Source organism: Podarcis cretensis (genome assembly GCF_951804945.1).
Source record: "Podarcis cretensis genome assembly, chromosome: 4".
NCBI classification, from domain to species: domain Eukaryota; kingdom Metazoa; phylum Chordata; class Lepidosauria; order Squamata; family Lacertidae; genus Podarcis; species Podarcis cretensis.
The window spans coordinates 85,391,967-85,415,613 of NC_137173.1; the positions used below are offsets into that span (position 1 = coordinate 85,391,967).

The following is a 23,647-nucleotide window of genomic DNA, read 5'->3' on the forward strand; positions in this document are numbered from 1 at the left end:
CAACAGTATTTGCAGAATGAGTTTTTAAAGATGCTTTTATATAAAACTATCTAAATTTCTGCCCATATAAAAGACAGTCTTTGATTTTTTTGATGCAGAAGTCAATGGAACAGTAGCTATCCCACACCAACAGCTATTCATGGAGGACAGGGGGCTGATTTCTCACTGTTTTTTCTCTCTCTTTAAACCTAAATGCAAGAAAGCCAAACCCTCCTCAGGATAGTAAGGGGCACTAAAACTGGAAGAACATGGCCAAATAACAACTGTCCAGAAATTGACTTAATAATACGGAATGGTGCACACTTTTTTAGGAAATGCAAATTCCTTCACGCCGAACATTCACATGACATAAATGAATCTGCATTTACCACAAGAAGTGTGCACCTTTGGTTCTATTCAGATTTCAGGTCAAAATATATTTTTTTTAAAGTCCAAATCTGTGTCAGTGCCCATTTGAGGTTGGTTTGCAAGCAACCATTTGTGCTAACCATGGTTTGCAGCAACTAGATTTACAACCACTAATAAACAGTTACGGCCATTGCTCTATGGAGAAATATGCCATTATTTACGTAATGACCATGTCAATACAGTGGTACCTTGGTTGTCGAACTTAATCCATTCCAGGAGTCCTTTCGACTCCTGGAATCATTCGAAAACCAAGGCGCAGCTTCCGATTGGCTGCAGGAGCTTCCTGCACTCAATCGGAAGCCGTGTCGGATGTTCGGCTTCTGAAAAATGTTCACAGACAGGAACACTCACTTCCGGGTTTGCAGCGTTTGGGAGTCAAGCCGTTCAACAACCAAGGTACCACTGTACATAAAGGGTTGTATTCAGACTTATGCTCAGAAGAGCAGGAAAAAACAAAGGGGGTGGATTTTGCCAATTCCTCCTTTTCCCTGTAGCTCCCAGGAAACTCCCTTCGGAGGGATGCAGAGCCATGAGAAGTGGTACAGGGGTCTGCTCCAGAAGGAGGTCTCTGCTGCATCTCAGTTGCTTACATAAACGGAAAGAACTATTCCATTCACAGAAGTGACAGTCAGGGTCCAACCTGTGTACTTCACAAAGGAATTAAGTTTTGGAAAAGACAGTCCTTGTTTCAAGCAGCTTTCAAGCTAGATTTTAAAAAGAAATAGAAGGACAAAAGGAAGATGGGGTGGGGTGGGGAACAGGAAATTATTGATATTAATGGAGAATATGAACAATGACTTGCTTACTTCAGCCAAGTCTATCTGAATTTACAAAGATGTAAAAAACCTATGCCTTGGGTCATAAGTGAAAGCCTATACAGTCTTAAAAATAAGCATGTTTGAAACCATTTTCCTTTTTTTCCCATTTGCACAAAGTTGGGCAAAATATTCTTCTTCGTTTTTCAGGATAAAGTAAGCACTGTAAGGCTATCTGTTCTACTGGAATAAGTTTCAGTAGTTCATACCAAAGATATACTGAAATCTTTCATATTATACGCTGAATTTCAAAGTGCTTTGGATCAAATCCTCAGCCTACACACAACCGCATCATTAAACTCAACCGGCTGCACCCAGTGATAAAGCTCTGGCGGCACAAGGGTTTTTCCATATGTGCAACAGAACTTCCTGCCAAGTCCCTTCCAGCTTCCTGCACAATCAAGTTTTGGAGGGTTGAGGGACCCTCTGGAGCAGAAATCTGTACCAAGATTTCTTGGTACAGAGAAGAGGAAACAAAGTCCCATTTCACCAGCAGAAGCCCACTGGTGTATCATTAGATACAATCAAATTAGTACAGTGGTACCTCGGGTTCCAGACGCTTCAGGTTCCAGATGCTTCAGGCTACAGATGCTTCAGGTTACAGAACTTTGTTTCAGGATAAGGACAGAAATTGTGCAGCAGCGGCATGGCAGCAGCAGCAGCAGCAGCAATAGGCCCCATTAGCTAAAGTGCTCTTCAGGTTAAGAACAGTTTCAGGTTAAGAACAGACCTCCAGAACAAATTAAGTTCTTTTTTTTATAATAATTTTTATTAAGAGTTTTGTTGATACAATAGAGAAAAGACAGAATAAACAGAAAATAAACATAAGAAAAAACAAGCATAAAATTTAACATCTTGCAGTACCCATCTTTTCTTCATCCTTTGGACTTCCTCACATCTCACGCTCCTGCGTTCCAAATTTATAATGCTTTAGCCAGCAACATATCACCTTATTTCAATTCTTATTGAACACATTTCCAATATTTTGTCCCTAATTTTGAAAATTTTTATCTAGGTCTTAAATATCTAGTTTTAAACACAATGTTTATTCAAAATTTATTTTTCTCATGAAGTTCACTCATTCTCATAATATCTATCAACTAACTTAATGGGCCCTGTTAGTCAAATCTGTCATCCTTCCTAACACTCATATAGTTTACAATGTTTTTGTAGATAATCCTTAAATTTCTTCCAATCCTCTTCCACGGCTTCCTCTCCCAGGTCTCGAATTCTGCCGGTCATTTCTGCAAGCTCCATATAGTCCATCAGTTGCATCTGCCATTCTTCCAGCGTGGGCAAATCTTGAGTTTTCCAATATTTAGCGACGAGTATCCTTGCTGCTGTTGTTGCATACATAAATAATGTTCGATCATTCTTTAACACCCTCTGGCCCACAATGCCCAGAAGGAAGGCCTCTGGTTTCTTGGGAAAGGTATACTTAAATACCTTTTTCAACTCGTTATATATCATTTCCCAGAAGGCCTTCACCTTAGGGCAAGTCCACCAGAGGTGAAAGAATGTTCCTTCAGTTTCCTTACATTTCCAACATTTATTATCGGACAAATGATATATTTTTGCCAGCTTGACTGGGGTCATGTACCACCTATATATCATTTTCATAACATTTTCTTTCAAGGCATTACATGCCGTAAACTTCATACCGGTGGTCCATAACTTTTCCCAGTCAGCAAACATGATATTATACCCAATGTCCTGTGCCCACTTTATCATAGCTGATTTAACCGTTTCATCCTGTGTATTCCACCTCAGCAGCAAGTTATACATTCTTGAAAGTAATTTAGTCTTAGGTTCTAACAGTTCTGTTTCCAATTTCGATTTTTCCACCTGGAATCCTAACTTTCAGAACAAATTAAGTTCTTAACCCGAGGTACAACTGTATTATAAATTTATATGAATTATACATTATTAAATCAGGACTATCGTAAATGTAGGCATTTTGTATAACAAAATCTCAGCATCAATTGTATTACAGTGGTACCTCGGGTTAAGAACTTATTTTGTTCCGGGGGTCCGTTCTTAACCTGAAACTGTTCTTAACCTGAAGCACCACTTTAGCTAATGGGGCCTCCCACTGCTGCCACACCGCCGGAGCACGATTTCTGTTCTCATCCTGAAGCAAAGTTCTTAACCCGAGGTACTATTTCTGGCTTAGCGGAGTCTGTAACCTGAAGCGTATGCAACCCGAGGTACCACTGTATTATATTCAAAACATATATAGTACCCATAAGTAACACTGGTCGCACACAAGCACGTTTAACTGATATAGAGTGCCACAGGGCTTAAATCAGGCATTCCCTACTCCCTAAGCCAGGCAAAATCCGTTTCGGGGGCCTAATCTGGCCTGCTGGTTGGTTTTATCCGGCCCCTATTTTTATCCCTTATTACCTGGGATGATGAAGAAGAAGAGTTTGGATTTGATATCCCTAAGGAGTCTCAAAGCGGCTAACAATCTCCTTTCCCTTCCTCCCCCACAACAAACACTCTGTGAGGTGAGTGGGGCTGAGAGACTTCAGAGAAGCGTGACTGGCCCAAGGTCACCCAGCAGCTGCATGTGGAGGCGCAGAGAATCGAACCCGGTTCTCACCAGATTACGAGTCCACTGCTCTTAACCACTACACCACACTGGCTCTCACACTGGGACACACTGGGATAAAACCCTAAAAAAACCTCAACAACTTCAATCCTAAAAGCAGCTCAACAACTTTGGTCGGCCCTCACGGCCCTTCACTTCATCAAATCTGGCCCTCTTTGAAAAAAGTTTGAACACCACTGTCCTAAGCCATATAGGTGAGATGAAGGAAGCACATGCAATTCTCAAGTAGGAAGTTCCAGTTCTGTAGCACTCACTGCTATTTCGCTCCAAGGTCTCCGGCATTGTTTGAAGCTCTATCTACTTCCCTGTACTCTGCCTCGTTTACCTAAAATTTCCTTGGCCACCAATGCTCAGGACTGGACAGAGAAGGGGAAGACTTTTTCCTCAAACTGCTTTCTGAGGGAACCTGAATTTCCTTCAGGAGAAGAGCAGCAGCAGCGACAATCTTTTTTCACAAGATGGCATGTTGCCCTGCATTATGCAGTCAGGAGGAGGAATTGAGTGTATTCTAGGGCCAACCCTCAGCTAATGGAGAGTGATGATGGGAGAGTTCTATGGGTGTTCCCTCCACAGGCATGTTGATGGGGAGTGTATGTTACTCCAAGGTAGAAGTTTGGAAATTACTGCTTTAGACAAAAGAGCAATTTTCAAAATCTTCTAATAGAGCAAATATTAATGAACTGCATAAGTGAACATTCATGTGAAATAAAGGGGGGGGGGCATTCATCTTTTTTCAGATAAAGAAAAGCTTTGCACTGGGGTTAATTGTTTGTAACAAATCTACATCCCATCAAGTCACTCTGAGTAATTGGGGAGGCTGCTGGAGCCCTGTCTTCTCTCACAGTAGATTATATTCTCAGAGGGGAAAATTGGTAGTTTTTTGGTTGGTTTTTTTTTTTTAAAAAAATGAACACCCCAATACAACATTAGCTATACTCAGCATGTGTAATTAGACCCATTTAAGTCCCTCCAAAAGAGCCCAGGCTTGCACTGATGAATGACTTCCTCAATGGCAGTCCGGGATCAAGTTAGTATTTTAAATTAATTGCTAAGGATTTATTAATATTATGAAACTGCTTTAAATTTGATTTTAATTGTTTTGTTATTATTTAATTTCACGAACCACCCTGAGGGTCCGTTTTGGCTTTGTGCTGGGACAAGAAATATATATATATATATACATATACATACATACATATATATATACACACACACACACACACACACACACATATATATATATATATATATATATATATATATATAATGGCTGACAGAAATAAACATTACTTTTTATAAAATAGACAAGAAACCAATGAGCAGGAGAAAAAGCAGGATGCCAGAGATTGATTAATAAGAGGCATTGTGATGCAGAGGACATTTTCAATGCATCTGGATGAGGCTAAAATGTGATTTAAAGACTATGGATCAAAAAGTCAGGACTGCATCCCCTTCAAACACACACAAGCTTAGCTTGGACTGATACACAACTAAAGAAGACGAAAAGAAACAAGGGCTACCCCTACCATTACCTTAATGAGGGGGGACTGGATCACTAATTACACCCCATTTTATCACACTTAGCCTTGCCATACTATCAGATGCATGCTCAGTAGTATCAGTTCTAGAAAGAGAGCTTCTGAAATGATTTTGAGATGCATTCTCAACAAGGAAAACCAAGGAACACCAACAAGATCAGCACATCCCAAACTGGATGCAAGTTCTTGCTAAAAACTCAGCACTCCATTCTGGCATTCTCAAATTTATCTCCCCCCCCCCTCCACTCCCCTTCCCTTCCCTTCCCTTATGTGACTTGTCTTTCTTTTCATTGGTAAACTTGGGTCTTACTTTCATACGCGGAAAGTACCTGCCACGTACAAAACTGTAACTGAGCTGAACTGCTTCAGGAGACGGTTTCCGTGTGAAAAGCAGTATATGTGACCACAGGCACCTGCAGAAAGTAACTGGCAGAACAACAGCTGACTTGAGATCATCCTTGACAGAAAGAATCTCTGTGTGTAAGCATTTACAGACAAACACACATAAAGATGGGTGCTTGCTTAGTTCTGTATTTAGCTTTATGCTTAAAGCTGAAATTAAGTTTGCAAAGTCTCCAAGCGATAGGTAATAACACCGGGATGACCTGCCTTGGCTTGTTTGTTTTTAAGGGGTATGCATGGATTTAGTCATGTGCCTCTTTAATTAATATGGACGACTGTCCTGAACATAAGTTTTACCTAAAGGTCTCTTTCTATACTGGCGTATCACCTTTTAGACCAATAGCTTGTTCAGTTAGAACAGGTTAGATAAAAATGTAGTATGCTCTCGGGAGGAGTTCTCAGGAAGACAGGAGGACCAATAAATTAACTGTTACCATATGTTTGACTCTTTTGGGCCAAATTCAGTCATAAACCCTTGCCAAACCACATTTTGGCAGAGAATCGCCTAAAGTAGCTTTCACTCTAACTTAAATAAGGAGCAAATGAAAGAGAGCTTGGAAATTAACAGAAGAAACGGCTTTTAAAGCCTATTATTGACAGAATAGCGTGTAGAAAATTATTTAAACAAAGCCAGTAAATGCATTCGGCTGTATCAATAAAGCAACTGGATCATCGAAAGACAATTATTCTCTTAAATTAATGCAGAAAAAGAGCAAGTATTTAAAGCAAACTAGCACTGCAATATCAGATATGTTACAAGTTCGAAATTTGTGAATGACACTATAGTTTTCTTGCATTGTAGCAACATTATTTTACCCCGATTAGCAAAAAAGAAATATTATAGTCTTGCCTGCAAGACATAAAGCAGTAACTTTAACATTTTTACACAAAAAGACCATTTTGAAATATGTATTTTTAAGGGAAACTAGGGGTGATTGTGGTAAAGTGGAAGGAAGAAGTTGAACATTTGTGAATTATAAAACTTATTTTTACAAATATAATAAATGTGAATGGATGACATTTTTACATATAAGGTATCCACTAATGAGCTGATGTATAATATTTTTTGTTTCAGATTTCCAAGCTACATACTCAACAGTAGTCTGCACTGATGGCTATGTGGCTCATCTAAACAAATTTAGGCTACATTTCTATACACATTTACTTGTGAGTAAGTCCACTAGTGGTGCTTGCGTATGAGCAGACATGTATAGGATTGCACTGTTAATTTTAAACACGAAATGTAAAATACACTGTCTAGAAATTGTTGTTTATTTTACAGGAAGAATATTATTCATGTCGACGATTTCTGATTTTGCTGATGAATCTCTTCACCTTCTGACATTTTAAAAGGTAACATTTTTGAAAAGTCGTGGTACTGAAATTACATTAGTTTGCAAAACATACCCACCGTTTAAAGTATTTAAGGGGGTTAAACAAAAATGCAAACACTTAATGCAACATTAAGCATGAGAAATAAAAACTAGATTGCTTAGGAAGCATGCTATGCTGTTACCCTAGTGACAAGTTAAAAAAAAAAGGAAAGGAAAAAGACTGCAAGCTGAATGGCTGTATGATATGAAATTAAAATGTTTCACATTGAACAATCCAAAATGAATTGGGAAAGGTTAGAGCAGAGGAGGGAGAAATCAATTCTCCAATGGCAATGGTGAATAGAAAAGAAGTATGAATAGGATTTGCCAGTGGGGTGCAACAGCTGCCAAATATCCTGCAGCCAAAGAACTACAATAATACTGATGAAGTGTGCAAGAGCTTTAGGAATCGTTGCAGGGAGCAGAGGAGTACTCTAACAATAATGTCCCATCCAGCTCCTGCAGCAGAATCAAAGGAAAAATTCATCTTCAGAATTGCAACCCCCCACCTACAAATATGCATATGAAAACTCGTATACAAAACTCACTTCCTTAGCAACCAGGCTCCAAAATGCCACAGAAGTAGTTCCATGAGCCAAAGGACTCTTAAGACTTCCCTTTCTGTCAAACCAGATGCCACATTTTTGAAAGCTTCAAAAAATAATAACTGAAAGCTTCAAAAACACTTTACAGTATGACATCACATGGGGTCAACTGTCCAGACCAAACAAAAGGTGTTTTTTTAAAAAAATCCTTTACCCATGCTTCAGTCCTCGGGCAAGGAAAGTATCCTGGCCAAATGAAGCAAACATACTAGAGATCTGAAAACAATATGTGCACCTAGAGATTATGAGGAGCCCACTATTTCTCCCAACCCAACACAAAATGGCCTGCTAAGGCGACAGCATGTGATGAGATAACTGGTCCTTATCTCTGATGTGTTTCAAGGTTCAAGAGGCTCTGCAGTAAAAAATGCTCAACCACTGAACATGTGAACAGCTGAGTAAATGCTCAGCTAGTGGCGGTCTGCTGTATTCTCATTATTATATTTTTTTGCTGTAGTTTGGTTGACGTTTTAGTTAATTAACATTTTATTGTATGGTTTTATAGAGTGATAAGATGCAAGCCATCAGTGGAACTGATGAAGAATGGAACATTTAGCCATACTCGTGGCAAAGACTAGAGTTCAATACTCACCTTTCTGTCATCCCAAGAGAACCATATTGTAAACATCGCAGTTAGTGATAGCACCATAGAAGACTATTGCATGCAAGACATTCATTGCATTATACAATCAAAGCAATGTGTTTATAGAGTTTTCAGTTTAACAGTGGCAAAAAATTCAGCAAGATAAATCTTAGGCCACAGAGACAAGGGTTATAGAGGTGCCAGGCCCAAACCTTAGGACCCCTTAAATTAGAGAATGGGAAATTGTGTTCCTTCAGATGTTGTTAGACTACAACTCCTGTCTTCCCTAACTATTTCTCATGATAGCTCCAAATAATGGAAGCAGAAATCCAACATCATAATAGTCACTGGTTGCCCACCCCTGGATTAAACCGTACCTTTGTAACATGCAAAGAATGGGAACTACCAGGTACAGCTTGAGAGCCTAGTGTCCTGTGCATTTTCTCTAACTTGAATAAAAATTTACAGACCTCTGCTTTGAATACACTAATTATCAAATGCAACACAAAGCTTATTAACTAAAGTAGTGTAAAAGTGTAAGTGGGAAATCCTTGACTAACATCTCACTTCATCCATAAACCAAACAGAATACCATAGGTGAGTCACACTTTTGACTTCCTGAGAAATATCTGGTTCCTTTGGACAGTCCTACCCCTTCTAGCTTCTAATATTTGATCTGGTTGAGAAATAAAATGGCATATCCTTGTTTAGGAACAGTTCAAAGGGTTAAGGGCAGAACAACTCTAGGTTTGTACTGGCCAATGCACATTTGGCGTCTTGGGTGGAATGAGCAGATCAGAAATGATAGCTGCTTGCAACCATATCCTTAGAGACAGGGGCAGAGGAAAGGGGGTGCGGTGGGTGTGGGTCGCCCTGGGTATCACCACTGAGGGGGGTGACAAAATGCCGGGCGGCACTCACCACGGGGGCCTGCAGTGCGCCCAAGCCATACGTCTCTCCTGGGAGTGACGCGGTGGCTTGAGTGCGCACATGCTGCGCGCTGCCCCAAATGGTCCACCCACCACTTCCCCCTCAGCTGTAGGGCAGCTGAGTGGGAGGAGGTAGGCAGACTCCTCGGATGTCCCACAGAGCATCCTGCCCCGGCTGGCCTCACCCCGTGGGTGGCTGGCACCACCCCTGGGTGCAGGGCACGTGCGCCGCCCCAGGTGCCCGATCGGCTCGCTCCACCACTGCTTAGAGATGCAGGCAGGTTGGCCAATAGAGATAGAGACTAAGAACAGGCTTGCATGTTATTTCAATAAACGTAACAGCCTATATTCTTATGTCTCCACCACAGCCACCCAACCACACAGGAATGTTACGAAAGAATTACTGTGATGGCGTGAAGTCTTTGTACATAAATCCTAATATATTATTATTAAATGACACTTCCTGAATTTTGCATCATTTGTTCTGTTAGCCTGTTTTTATTCTATTAAAATTACATTCCAAAAATTTGTGTCCCTTCCCATTCTCTTTGCCCCAATAAATATATATTATAATCACCATTCACTTAAAGCTAATTTGAAACCGTATCACAACTGTTCACATAATGGTAATGATGAATCTAAAAATATTCAGATAAACTATTGTGAAAGTGTTATGGGCGCAGAAATGCAAATGCTCATGGGGATAACAATATAACTGTGGCTATTTCAAATACATTATGTATTTACATTTAATATTTTTCATTTCAGTGATCTCTGTTTGAAGTGCTGAATACAATTTACAATCTTTAAAAAATATATTCTGAAGATACTTTAAGAGAGGCATCTATTAGGTCCATTTTACAATTCAAAAATAAATAAATCCAACATTACAAAAGCATGCCAGAGGGGTGTGGGAGCAGACAACGCATACGAGACCTCTCAATGGCAAGTTCCTTTGTCTTTAAAAGGACAAAGGTTTAAAATGTCCTCGTTTTAAACACAGAGCCAATTTTTCCTCAAGCATGCTACATCAGGTAACACAGGCATGCAGCAAACCGTGGATTTTTCCAAGCTATGAATGATGGGAGGCCAAAACCAATAGAGAAATTAGGAAAATAAGCTTTGCAGCCAACACAAGCAACACATAGGAAGTGCTGTAGGCAATCGGCTTTGGAAGTGTAAACATTACATTAGTAGACCCAAGAGAGGGCCACACCTGGAGCACTTGCTCTCCTATTCCCCCGTCCAAACTGCTAATGAAAATAAAGACTCCCATTAGTTGAACATCACTTTTAGTTTGAGAGATCTTGGCTACGCTAAACAAGCTAGATTCTCTCAAGCCAAACTATGTTCACTGGAAACTGTATAATAATCTGACATCATGATAACCGCAGGATTGTTGTTTTATCGCCTAATGTAAAAATGACTTGAAGCAATGGGTGGCACCCACTTGACAATAAACCAACCTATTGAAAAAATACGGTAAATGCTACGTATAATGGTTCAAAACAGTGCAAAATATATTCACAGCTACTGCCTGTAAGAAATCTGTGCCCCTGTTATCCAAGAAGCCTATTATCACATTGACCCACGTGATATCAAGCATTTAGATAATTACTTAGAAAACAGAAATCTGCTGCGATTTTTCCTAAGAAAAAGAATGCTTGAAAAGCTAGCTTTAAAACTGATCAAATAAAAATATATATATTTTTAAAAAGTTCTGAACTGAATTAATAGGAAGCAAAAATACACACTTCTCTTGCTATAATTGCAACAGAGCCACTTTTACATACTGTCCTCACCCCAATCAACTGCACATCCAGCATGGTCCTCCGCTGACACTTCCCAGCTCCACCACTGATGTGGCCAAGGGGTGGAGGTAGTAAAAGAATGTGAGGTAGCAGAGAAGTAGTTAAAAACAAGAAAGGGACAATCGCCCCTATGGCTACCACCCATTCAAATGAGTCACCCAAATCACAGTGCACAATGCCCCACAAGCCAATAACGATCAGGTAGAGCAAAAGTCAGCAGCAGTTATAAAACCTGCTGTTGTTTTTAACTCCATTTATTTTTCTGAGAAAATCAATTGTGTATTGTTTTTGTTGATAAATCAGCTTCACTGGCCAAGGCAAATTCTGCAATTGGGTTATTGTTACAGTTCCCCAAGGTTTACACACACAAAAATGGTTATAAAAGCAATACACATTACAAATCATTAATAAGGACAGAAGAAGACCCTGCCTGATCAGAAAGTGGTCAATGAAGTACAGCATCCTGTTCTCACAATGGCTAATTAGATGCTTAGGAGAAGCCCACTAGCAGGACCCGAATGCAGTTTCCAGCAACTGGTTTTCTGAAGCCAACCCCTCTGACGTATAGAGATTTCTGTGCAAAGCAGACTTACAGTAACTAATGCTAACTATGTCCTTTAGTCCTCCATTGGTTAGACAAACAGACACCTTCTCCAATGCAGAATCAGATATGTAACATGGTACAAGCACATGTTAAGGGTTGATGAAGTATACCATAGCAGATTTTTCTTTTCTTTTTCTGCAGAAAGTTGCAGCCATTTATCTGCAATTTATTTTTTACTGCAGTCAGTATTTATTAAGAACCCTTTTAGTAAAAAAACAGGAAAACGTTATTAGTTGTCATAATCACTGAGGACAGACCGAAAGGTAAATGGGTTTAAATTGCAGAGAGATAGGTTTAGGTTCATTATCAACAAGATTTTCTGAAATAAGAGGAGGCAGACAATGGAATATAATCACAAAAAAGGGGGTCAGAGATCTCCATCACCGGATTTTTTTCCCCCTGTTGTGCATGCAAAACAAACAACTTGAATGTAAGTGGATTTTCTTCCTGACAGATGAGTCCAAATGATAGGCCTGGCAATCCTAAGGTTTTGTCTGCTAGTCTGCTTTCATTAGGAAATGTTATAGCTATTATCAACAAAGCAAACTGAGAGCATAGCTTGCTAAAAAAAAAAATAAACAAATCGTTCAAAATTCACTATATTGGAAAAGCTTGATATTTGGCCTGGAACACAAACAAGAACTGCCAGTTCTCCAATACTTATCACACTTGACTCAAGAAAAAAGTTGCGAAGCACAACTAAGAGAGCAAGGTGAAGAAGGTAAGCGTATCTGACACAATATCGACTTAAGCAAACCCTTTCATGATGTCCAACAGAGGTGGCTAATACTCCTATAGCTAGAGAGGTCGTGCTTTCTTCACACAGGAAATAATAACTGAAATAAGATAATAAGGGAGGCTATATTTTCCTATATGCCTAGAGAAGTTGCATTACAAAATACTGTGCATTTATTATATAGCAATACTTGTACTTTGGAATTTGGGTGGGGCTCCCCCCGTCCTTTATAGGCTGTTCTGTTAAATCACAAGTGCTGTGTTTGAATTAGGGATGCTGTTATTTTAAAAACAAAAACAAAGCTGCTTTGTTTAACAAGCCAGCTTCATGACCGACGGTTAATGGAATCAGATTTGGTTTTAAACCAGGGTCTTTGGTTCAAATGTAAAACCAGGCCAGGTTTCTACAAAAACGAAACTAAGCTCTGCCGTGCTAGATAAGGAGACAGGAGGGGAGGCGTGTGAGCCCAACGCTTTACTCACATTCATTCAGACTTCTCCATAAACTACGGCTTAGCATTATATGTCAGTATGGCCTATGGCATGGTCACTAACCTTTCTTTCCATGAATAAAGGGAATTTTCAGGTGAGTTTTTCATTTCCCATTAACCAAATGGATCTTTTCATGAGCACAACTCACCATGTCACTATGATTAGGGTTGAAACAGTTAATTTACACACGTTCATGGTTTTGCACACATCTAGTAAAATCTCAAAACTTTTTTCTTTGAAAAGTAGGTTCACATGACATCATCACAAACTGTCCCTGAAATTTTGAATTTCAGACGCAGATTGCCAGAGATGACTGCTGTCTGGGAAGCACAAGCTTGTTGGACAAGTGGAACTAGTTGCATGATCTTCTGTATCCTGGTCTACGTCTATGCTACCTTTAACGCCAAAGTCATTTCAAGCAGGAAATGGTCACCTATTTAAAATAATTTGGTAACTGGTGGTACAGGGTTAGGTACACTTTTTATTTAAAAAAAGAAAAGAAAAAAGTCTTATTGCATCAGTAGAATTCAGGGGGGGGGAATCATGAAATCTTGCAAATTCTGATCAGTTCCTCTGTCTATGCAAAAGCACCATTAATAAATGTAAATCTAAAGAAGTGTGCATGCACACAAAAGGTTATACCCAGAACAAGCTAAGTTGGTCTCTAAGGTGCTACTGGACAATTTTTTATTTTTATTTTTTATTTTGACTGTGTCAGACCAACACAGCTACCTACCTGAACCATTAATAAAGTGAGTCAGTATACATGACTTTCTACAAACAAACTTACCTTGGCGTTCCCAGAAATCTCTGTGATCTAAGTCGTTCAATCACATACAAAGACGCCGCTGTTACCAGTAGCTCCCTTTTTTCAGAGTCCTTCAACGTGTGTCCTAAGATTTCAAAATCAATTTTCAAAACTGTAATATGCATCAGAACCATTTTTACAAGATTTCATACCCTGCCCTTCAGTTCAGCAATAATTCTCAGGGCAGTTTAAAAAATGGATAAAGCATAAATTACAGCAAAGGAAAAAAGGTGTAAAAACCAGTAGCAATCAGATTTAAATGTTTTAGAAGCCTAAAAAAAGAGATATTTGCCTGACACTTGGCATTCCTCCCTGAGGAGAGAATTCCAAATGTTGGGTGCTACCACTAAGAGGTCTATGTCCACGGTGATTACCCACCTCACCTCAGAAGGCAGGAGAACTTAAAATGTGCCTCTAAGTAGGTCTTCATCTGTCAAGCAGGTTTGATTAGGAGTAGGCAGTCTTTTAGATATCTGGGTCTTCAGTTTACCTTACTCTCACGCCCCACTTAGAAATTTCCCCCATTAGCCCACTGGACATTCCCAGCAGAAACACCATCTACATTTGATCCAACTTCAGAAGGACTCTGCAACAAAGCATCTTCAGCACCAAATTCCAGTACTTTACTAATGAACCAATCCTTTACCTTTACCTTTAATGAACCAATACCAACAATAACTGGATTGCAACTACAGCATTGCAAAGCATACTGCGACTCAATTCTGCAGCTGATAATAAATTTGGGTGGGTATCTAAACCTCTTGAAGCAGCAACGGTTTCAGTTCTTTACTTGATAAAGCAAAGACAGTTCCTAGTAGGAAGCCACATGTCTCAGGGCCTAATCACAGGATTGTGGGAAATGTAAAGAGGCATCTGTGCTGTTACGGAGCTTCTGGGTGTTATTCAGAGAGAAGTATGAGCCAGGTCGTAAGCAGCATCCAAATTGCTTTTGCTATGGTTACCCAGGGCATCCGCCCTTGAGCAAACTTACTCTGGGTGCTGTAACATACTAAAGCATGGTACAAGAAATAAAAGAAGCAATGAAAATGGCATTAAAATCCATGCAACATATAGCTTAAAGGTAGAGGTAAAGGGACCCCTGACCATTAGGTCTAGTCATGGCCGACTCTTGGGTTGCGGCGCTCATCTCGTTTTTCATCTCATCTGGCGAACCAGAGCAGCGCATGGAAAAGCCGTTTACCTTTCTGCCGGAGCGGTACCTATTTCTCTACTTGCCCTTTGACGTGCTTTTGAACTGCTAGGTTGGCAGGAGCAGGGACCAAGCAATGGGAACTCACCCCATCGTGGGGATTCAAACCGCCGGCCTTCTGATCGGCAAGTCCTAGGCTCTGTGGTTTAACCCACAGTGCCACCCGCGTCCCAACATCTAGCTTAACCCATTACAATTCCTACAACAGGTAGAAAATTCATAAAGTGGCCCAACAAGACTCTCAGCTATTTTCAATTACAGATAGGTAGCCGTGTTGGTCTGCCATAGTCAAAACAAAATTAAAAAATTCCTTCCAGTAGCACCTTAAAGACCAACTAAGTTAGTTCTTGGTATGAGCTTTCGTGTGCATGCTGTGTATCTGAAGAAGTGTGCATGCACACGAAAGCTCATACCAAGAACTAACTTAGTTGGTCTTTAAGGTGCTACTGGAAGGAATTTTTTTATTTTGTTTTAGCTATTTTCAAGTGGAGAAGAAAGTGTGAAACCCACTGGTAAGAAAAATCTGTTTGCTGCCTGTGAGATCTTGGCCTCTTCTCCTGCCTAGAAGATACATGAAAGAGGACTATAGGAGGGAGTAAAGGAATCTGGTGAGCATGATTCTGCCACCTGAGCATCCCTGCTTGAGAAAAATGCCCACCAAGAGCTCCCCTTTAGAGCTATGGCAGCTGCTCACCGCAAAATGTCCTGGGCTTTGAAGATACAGATGTGTACATGGAAGACCCTGCATGAAATACCCTCTGTGTAAACTGTGGGGAGGGGGTTTCATTAATAGCTAATAGAACACTTGTTTCATAATATACTATTATCTTTTGGGATCCTCTTCCAAACCAAAAGGTTGCAATCATATTTTGTTTGAATGGAGAGGAGTAAAGTAGAAACATTCTAACCTTCACCTATTTAAAGTTTGGGATCTTACTAGTTACTGAATTTGTAGTACTTTATTATATAGAAGCCTATCGAAAATCCGTCACTGCAGCATGCAAAGCAAAAGAAATAATGCCTTTCTTAAAAAGCTGCTTTGTGTTGATGAAAGCTGACACATGAGGAACATATACACTTGAAAATTAGCCTGAACATGTGTCAAGTACTCCACTCCAAGTAAAAATTTAATTAAAAGTTGCCAGCTGAGGTTAATAGGAAAGCTGTCAAGATATTTCATAGAATTAAAAGAAGTTGTAAAAAAAAATATGTTTATGTTATTGATCCTTGAATTTTAAAAAATCTTGGGGGCTTTTTCTAACACATGGGTACTTTGCATTATACAAGCCTATTAGTAAAAGCATCATAATAAGACACCATATTTTTTGACATAAAAGGAATGGTTGATCTCAGTGAGAAACAAGGCACAGTGGAAATGTATTCCTGAAACTGACAGCTCCATTTATACAAATGGGTACAGGATTTCACACACCCAGAACTGGGAGGATGCAGTACCCTGCTACTCCCCCCCCCACCTCCGTCCACCCTATTTTCCTATTTCATTGGGTAGTATTGCTAATATTTGAAGGATTTCCACTCCAATTTCATGGGTCCATTATCAGGTGGCTTTTCTCTACTTGACCTCACTTTATACTGAATCACATGCAGAAAATACCATGAGGAGTAGAATTACACATATTTTTATAGTGATTTCCACAAGTCTAATGGCACTAAATATTACTGTAGTAATCACAGAAATCACGACATTCTTTCACCACCAGTTTACACCAGTTATATGTATATTTTTGCCTGAAGACAAACACAGTGATAAAATGTACATATACAGGTAGGACCTTTATCTTTAATTAATGCAATGTACTCAACAGCACCTAGGTGTTATTCAGTACTTAATAAATATTATATAAATCAGTTTTGAGAGAGGAACTCTCTTTAAAGTTTATACACCTTTTGGGCTTATGCTATAGTGCAATGGAAGGTTTTCCTAAAGATGTTATGCAGCCATACATAATGTAGACCTCAAAACTATAAACCCAATAACCTAAAAAACAACACCCATGATTCAAAATTAGTGGCTTCTAAGTCATAATTTTGGAAGCTTCTTCCATTTCATTAAAAGTACTACGAAATTGGGTCACTCAATACCTTCAATTTACTAAACTAATTGTTACCAAATCTGTTGATACAAAGAGCAGAATGAGTAAACTGGTAATTAGTACTCTACAAATTCATGAGGGGAACATTATTGGGTTAAGAATAGGACCCTATCTCATGGGAGAAAATAGAAACGATATATTTGGGAAGTTAAGAGAAGATCATCATAATTTGTTGTTCTACAAAATGTTATGATCTGCTATTTATGATGCCATAGGCTATAGCCTTCACCATGAGAGGGATAGTTGAGGAAACCAGCTAACATAGCCCCATCTGTAGTACTCACTTTTGCCTAACAAGTGGAAGTACCGTATTTTTCGCTCTATAAGATGCACCAGACCACAAGATGTGCCTAGTTTTTGGAGGAGGAAAACAAGGGAAAAAATATTCTGAATCTCAAAAGCCAGAACAGCAAGAGGGATCACTGCGCAGTGAAAGCAGCAATCCCTCTTGCTGTTCTGGCTTCTGGGATAGCTGCACAGCCTGCATTTGCTCCATAAGACGCACACACATTTCCCCTTACTTTTTAGGAGGGAAAAAGTGGGTCTTATAGAGCAAAAAATGCGGTATTTATTTTCTGGCTGTCTCAACTAAATAGCCCTATAACCTCTGAAACTTTGGCTGTGCACATGCTCCCATTTCCTCCTCATCCAGTGTGCTTTCACTGGATCTGGGCCTTATTCGGGTTGAGGTGGCCATCTGTCATGGATGCTTTAGTTGAGATTCCTGTATTGTTGGGGGTTAGGGCTAGATGGCCATGAGGATCCCTTCCTACTCTATAATTCTAACCCCCAACAATACAGGAATCTCAACTAAAGCATCCATGACAGATCCAGATTGTAACAGGTCAGGTTGAGCAGCCCAGAGTCATCCAGGGTTGTCAAGGGATGAACTGTTAGGTACGAGAAGGAAGAAGGCAGAGAAACTGCAAAGAAGAAACCACTTGTAAAGAAAAAGCACCACACAGGATCAGACCCTCCTGATAAGCAGGAAGTTCTGATGCTGCGCCCACCCCCTCCCAACCCTATGTTAAAACAGAGTTTTAAAAACCCTTAACACACACACACCCTAAATTACTTTGGGGGAGCATCTGTGTCATGGGGACAAAGGAGGCCCAAATCAGCCTAATCTGGGGGTAACAATTTGGGACCACAGGGTGGAACGGGCAATCCATGCACAGCCCCATTACTTACTTAACCAGTTAACTCACTGTACTGTGGGTAGTATGGTAAAGAAGCTGGGAATGGGAGAAAAGAGGAAGGCATCAGATATAGGTTGAAGCAGTAATAAATTGAGATTTTACTAAGGGTTTTGAAAACCAGCAATTTAACCCTTGTTGTGATTTTTCCAGAAGAAATTGGGAACTGCAGGTCTGAAAGGGCTAAATTACAACTCCCAGGATTCTTTGCTTTAAATGTATGGTATATACGTAGCCCTGGTCTAGGCTTTCCCTACATTAGCTATGATCACAATTTCAGCTCATTATAACTCATTTTTAATTTTTAATTTTATTTATTTAACAAAATTTATATATCGCTTGATTGTAATAAAACCTCAACGCGTTAGCAATGCAGCATCCAATCTTCTTGTTTTTGGCTTTCGTCCTTCTTATCTGAGTCTTCTCAGTCCTGACTTCTTCGGATTTCTAGCTTTTCCCTCTCTCTTGAGTTTCCCAACTTGCCAACACTAACATTGCTCTTGCCCACTTTACTTAGATACACGACTGCTCCCTTGTCCACAGTTGTTAGTCAATCAGAATACTGGTAGTTTGTTTTAAGTTTCTAGTTCCCATAATTTTCTCCCTCACCCTCTTTTAAGTTTCATTTCCCTGAGCTGCCCTTCTGAACTTCCTGTGACCTCTTAAACACCATGGCAAAAACAGCCTTTAAACATAAAGCAGCCATTTAAAAGCTAAGAACAAAATGGTTGAACAGATGCATTCCTTCACAACACATAACTTGGTATAAAGCTTCGGTTACACAGCCCAAGCTGTGCAGCACTCACACATTACCAAAGTATCGAAAATGCATCACCAAAACACAGTATACAAATGGGGGGGGGCCCTGCAAACGTGTTTAGAGGAAAATGTAGAATTAATTGCTATCATTTAAATAGAATTACAATACATCCCACCATATTGGGGAAGACTGTGACCTGTCTGCTGTACAGGTGCTGTTTATGGGCAACTTCAAGACCTCTACTCTCCCTTCTTATGGTTCATTATTGTTAAACCAGACTAAACAGCCCCTCAAACAGAGGAAGACTTCAATAGAGGACTGCTCTCTTTCTGACATCCCTTCAAATAGAGGACTATAAAGTAGGCTACATGGCCACCCTAACAGTCAATCACTATTTCAGAAGAGGAAAATATATTCTCCACCTCAACAGCTGAACTGTGAAACAAATATTCACTTTTACTATTTAGCTATCACTACAGTAACAAAAGTGAAGCATATATGGGAATCTTATAAAATCTCACTTGCTTACAAGATTTAACATCTTTTGGAACCCAGCCAGGGTAAATTCTCTCTTTCAGAAGACCTTTTCTTACTTGTCTATATTCTTCTAACTCTTAGTCAAAGTCTCTCCAAAAGCCATGTCCCGAGTCCACTTTCAATCAATATTATACTAATTAAATGTTTTATTAGTGTAAATGAAATAAATTAGGAGTGCTCTTCCAGCTCTTGGTAAATCCTTGGGACTGAGTAAGTACCCAACTTGCCATTATGCAGACTTCCAATGAGAAATAGATTCCTGGAACACAATGTAGCCAATGCTTTCACAGAATGCCAGCATTTATTAACAGCATGCCAGACTTTACTAGCTGAGGATGGGTTCAGAACTCTCTTAAATCGACAGATCTTGCTATGGAAAAAAAAAGTTTCACTTCAAAGCAACATCGACTGGGTTCCAAAATCCCAACTTGAATTTTAGTCTCCCTGGAAGTTGAAGGAAACTATTGCTTTAGTTTTCAAATACACTATTATTTTTAAAAGTAAAATTAGGGAGACCAAAAAGCCAAGTTCAAAGAATAATTAGAAAACCATTTCAGAGGAAATTTTCTTTTTTTTTTTTTTAATGATATTTATTAAAGTTTCGAATAAACACATATAAACACAAACAACAATAAAAACATACATAAACCAACAAACAAATAAAAAACAAGTATAAATTCAAACCTTTTTTTCTAAATCTAATTTCACCGACCTCCTCACACCTCCCCCTTCTGTATTCTAATCTCATTTATCTTATCAGCAAATCCATTCCCATATTTCCCATAGTTTTTGATCATTCTATTCTTTTTCCTTAATCAACGCCCCTGCAAACCACTAATTTTTAAACCCATATCTTTTTAGCCTTCATTAATTTTATAATGTTTATTAAGATAGTCTTTGAACTTCTTCCAATCTTCTTCCACTGTCTCTTTGTCCTGGTCTCGGATTCTGCCAGTCATCTCTGCCAGTCCCCATTTCAGAGGAAATTTTCACACATGACCCCACCCTCAGCCATCCTTGCTCCCAGCCAAATGCTTAACATTTCCATTAAGGACCAACCTTTAAAGCCATCAGGATACACGTCTGGAAGAAATTTTGTGTTGATGTCTCCCTGGACAAAGCGTGGATGGATGATCACTTCCCGTAGTAATGCAATATTGTGGGCCACACCTGGAAGCACAGTAATATTTAGACATCTTAGATTATTAATGAATGCTGAAATAACAAAGGGTACCTGGAATAGAATGGACATGCTCTGCAGAGATATTTAGAGTGCTGGTGTTTGGAGTAGGTGGCCAACTCAGAGCACCCTAACAGTAATGAAAGATCCAGATGCAAAATGTATGGATAAATGTTATTTTACAGTATTGTACTGTCATTTAGCTTGGAACTTACAGTTGCACACAAAAAAATATTCAAGTGGTGCACATAGCCAAGTTAAATCTGGCTATGCTTTTTCTGCAACAGCAAACAATATCACTAGACAGAATTCTACAGGTCAGGTCAGAACAGAAAAGGATATTTAGGCTTACTGTTCCTCTACTTGAGGACTATGAACAGTCTTTCTGTGTTCACTGTGGGCTGAAACATTTCTAAGCCATTTTCTCCTATATTGTGATATTATTGTTATTGTTATTTTATGCTGTTCTTCCTCCTTAAACACTGAGACACAGCCTATATATCTTACTGATATAGCTTAAGAACCAATTCTTAAACAATGAACACTTTAAAACTTGTTATATTGTAAGATGCTGGGGGTATGATTCAGCTAAGTCAGTCTATGAACCACCTGTTAACTTTGAAACTCACATTCCCATGTCAACTGCAGTAAAATATTTGTAACTGGACTCTGCAGTCAAGATAACTTTTAATACCATTGAATCAAACATAATCCACATTCAGGGTAACAAAAATTCCCAGACAAACATGTAAGATTAAGGAAGTAATATATAGATATTCAACTTGTAAATACAAAAAGCCACAGATGAAAATACTGCAATACATATTTGTTTCCTGAGTGCAAATTCAGCAGTTATGCACATAATGCCACACGTTCCCAGACTTGAGTAAATGCTAAAAAACACAATCCACTTTTTTATTTCTTGACCAAACTGCTGTAAGATCCCTGGTGATATGATAGCTGATGACTAATGACAGGGATCTCTTTTTCTATTGATTGCCCCAAGAACTAAAATCAAATATTATTTTTATTCATGCCAAACTATGTGGAGAGAAATCGGAAGCGTCTGCAATCCATAGGACCTAGTATCATAAATATGTAAATAAGCACTTTAACATGCAATTTTCCCTTTCTGTAAGAGCTCACAAATCTATCTTCAGCTATTTCTAACACCAAATTTGGGAGGCTTAAGCAAACCTACTCCACCAAACGACTTGAAAGCCGTGGTGCTCTAGCCTCAATCACAACGTTCCTAAGACTTCAGAAATTTCAAAGTATGATTTGCAGTTTAGCTTGACCTCAGTGAAAGTTCACAAGGTATTCCCCCATCTGTGTGAATAACTATGAGGCTACAGAAATCTGGACCCCTATAGGAGTTTACTCTTGGCTACCTGCTGCTTCCAAAACACCAGCCAGACATTAACCCCACATTCTCACAGGATCAAACAGAGGCCAGTCTCCATGCGCATTGAACTATATATTACATCCATCGTGCAATGATATTTCCTTCTGTACCACATTTGGTAATCCAAGCAGCCGAGACCAAAGTTACAAAAACTAGAAACATAATGAAATCTGTAACTTCTGTACTGTTCATTCACAATGTCAAAAAACGGGGGACGGACGGACAGAAAATAAGAATGATGTTGCAGATTTGTTCTGTGTCCCAAGAAGTGGTAAGATTTGCCTGGGTAACGGGGACGATGGACACAAAAGCTTGGATTTGCATGGTAAACATTCCCTTCCTTTTTTTATTCCACACAGTATAATAAGGTCGCTCTCTCTCGCTCTCTCTCTCTCTCTCTCTCTCTCTCTCTCTCATTTATTCAATTTATTAGTCATTTGACAGTCTCCAAGCACTTACAAGTTTTAAAATCATGAAGCATGGCACAAATTCAGTACAAAAGAACAATGCATCACAACAAGAGGCACACAATAACCTATAAAACAACCCTAACAAAATAGGAAAAAAACCCACACTCAATCCGACAAATTCCCAAGAGAATAGATTAGTTGGAGAAGGAGTGTTGGTGAGGGGACCAGGTAGATACCATCTTTCAAAAATTTAATACGCATTTTCCTGCTGGCTGTTCTGTGGCCATGGCTGGTAACCACTAATACAAGATTTGAGTAGGGCGTCCCTACTTCCCTAGTCCCAATCACTTCTAATGCACTAGACCAGAGCACCCCAACTTTTCATACCAAGTGGGCTGCAAGAATACTTCAACACTGAACCCTCAGGCAGCACCCTGTTTTGTCACACTGCCTTCCCAAAACCAGCTAAGCAAGGCACTGGGCTTGGGGAAGGATGCCTGAGGCTCTGGACCTCCTTCTCAAAGCTGGAAAAACACTAACTAGGCTTTGGGATGGAGGTGGGATGATTTAAGGACCCTGTCAGAGCCCTCACACCTTCTTCCCAAGGCCCAGCACCTCACCCAGCTTGAGGAAGGCAGCACAAGGGTTATGGGGGGGGCATCAAATGTTGCAGAGGGCTGCCAAAAAAAGGCCTCAAGGGCCACATACCGGCCGATCCTGCACCAGACCGTGCAACAATGAAGGCTGTTGGCCCGAACTGCCAGTACAAACTACCAAAACATTTTATCTCCTATCTCCAAAACAGAACTGAAGCAACAATTTATTAACAACTTTAAATAATGGGAGAAAGAGGGGGAGGAATGAAGAGATTTGCCCATATGTCCTTTATCACCGGAGTCTTTATATTTATCATGGAATCATACACATTGTAAAAAATTATACATAAATGGTATGAATGTGGTGATCTACAAGTCATAGAATTTAATTAGTAAAATTCAGAATAAGCTGACTGTTGTACCTCATCATTCATGGGAAACATTCTTCAGTGTAAATATTTACTGACACTAAACATATTCTGTGTTGATTAGCCCTTTTTACAATATTAAGCTTCTGTCAAC

At 39.5% G+C, this 23,647-nt stretch overlaps 1 protein-coding gene across 1 annotated transcript in view; it reads right to left on the reverse strand.

The window, feature by feature from the left end:
• PCCA (propionyl-CoA carboxylase subunit alpha) overlaps positions 1 to 23,647 on the reverse strand; it is a 222,637-nt gene that overhangs the window by 88,151 nt on the left and 110,839 nt on the right. The window contains exons 17-18 of the mRNA XM_079972667.1: positions 20,594 to 20,704; positions 13,700 to 13,802 (exon numbers count right to left, since the gene is read on the reverse strand). Of these exons, the coding sequence (XP_079828793.1) occupies positions 13,700 to 13,802; positions 20,594 to 20,704 (214 nt within the window). The remainder of the gene's footprint in view (positions 1 to 13,699; positions 13,803 to 20,593; positions 20,705 to 23,647) is intronic.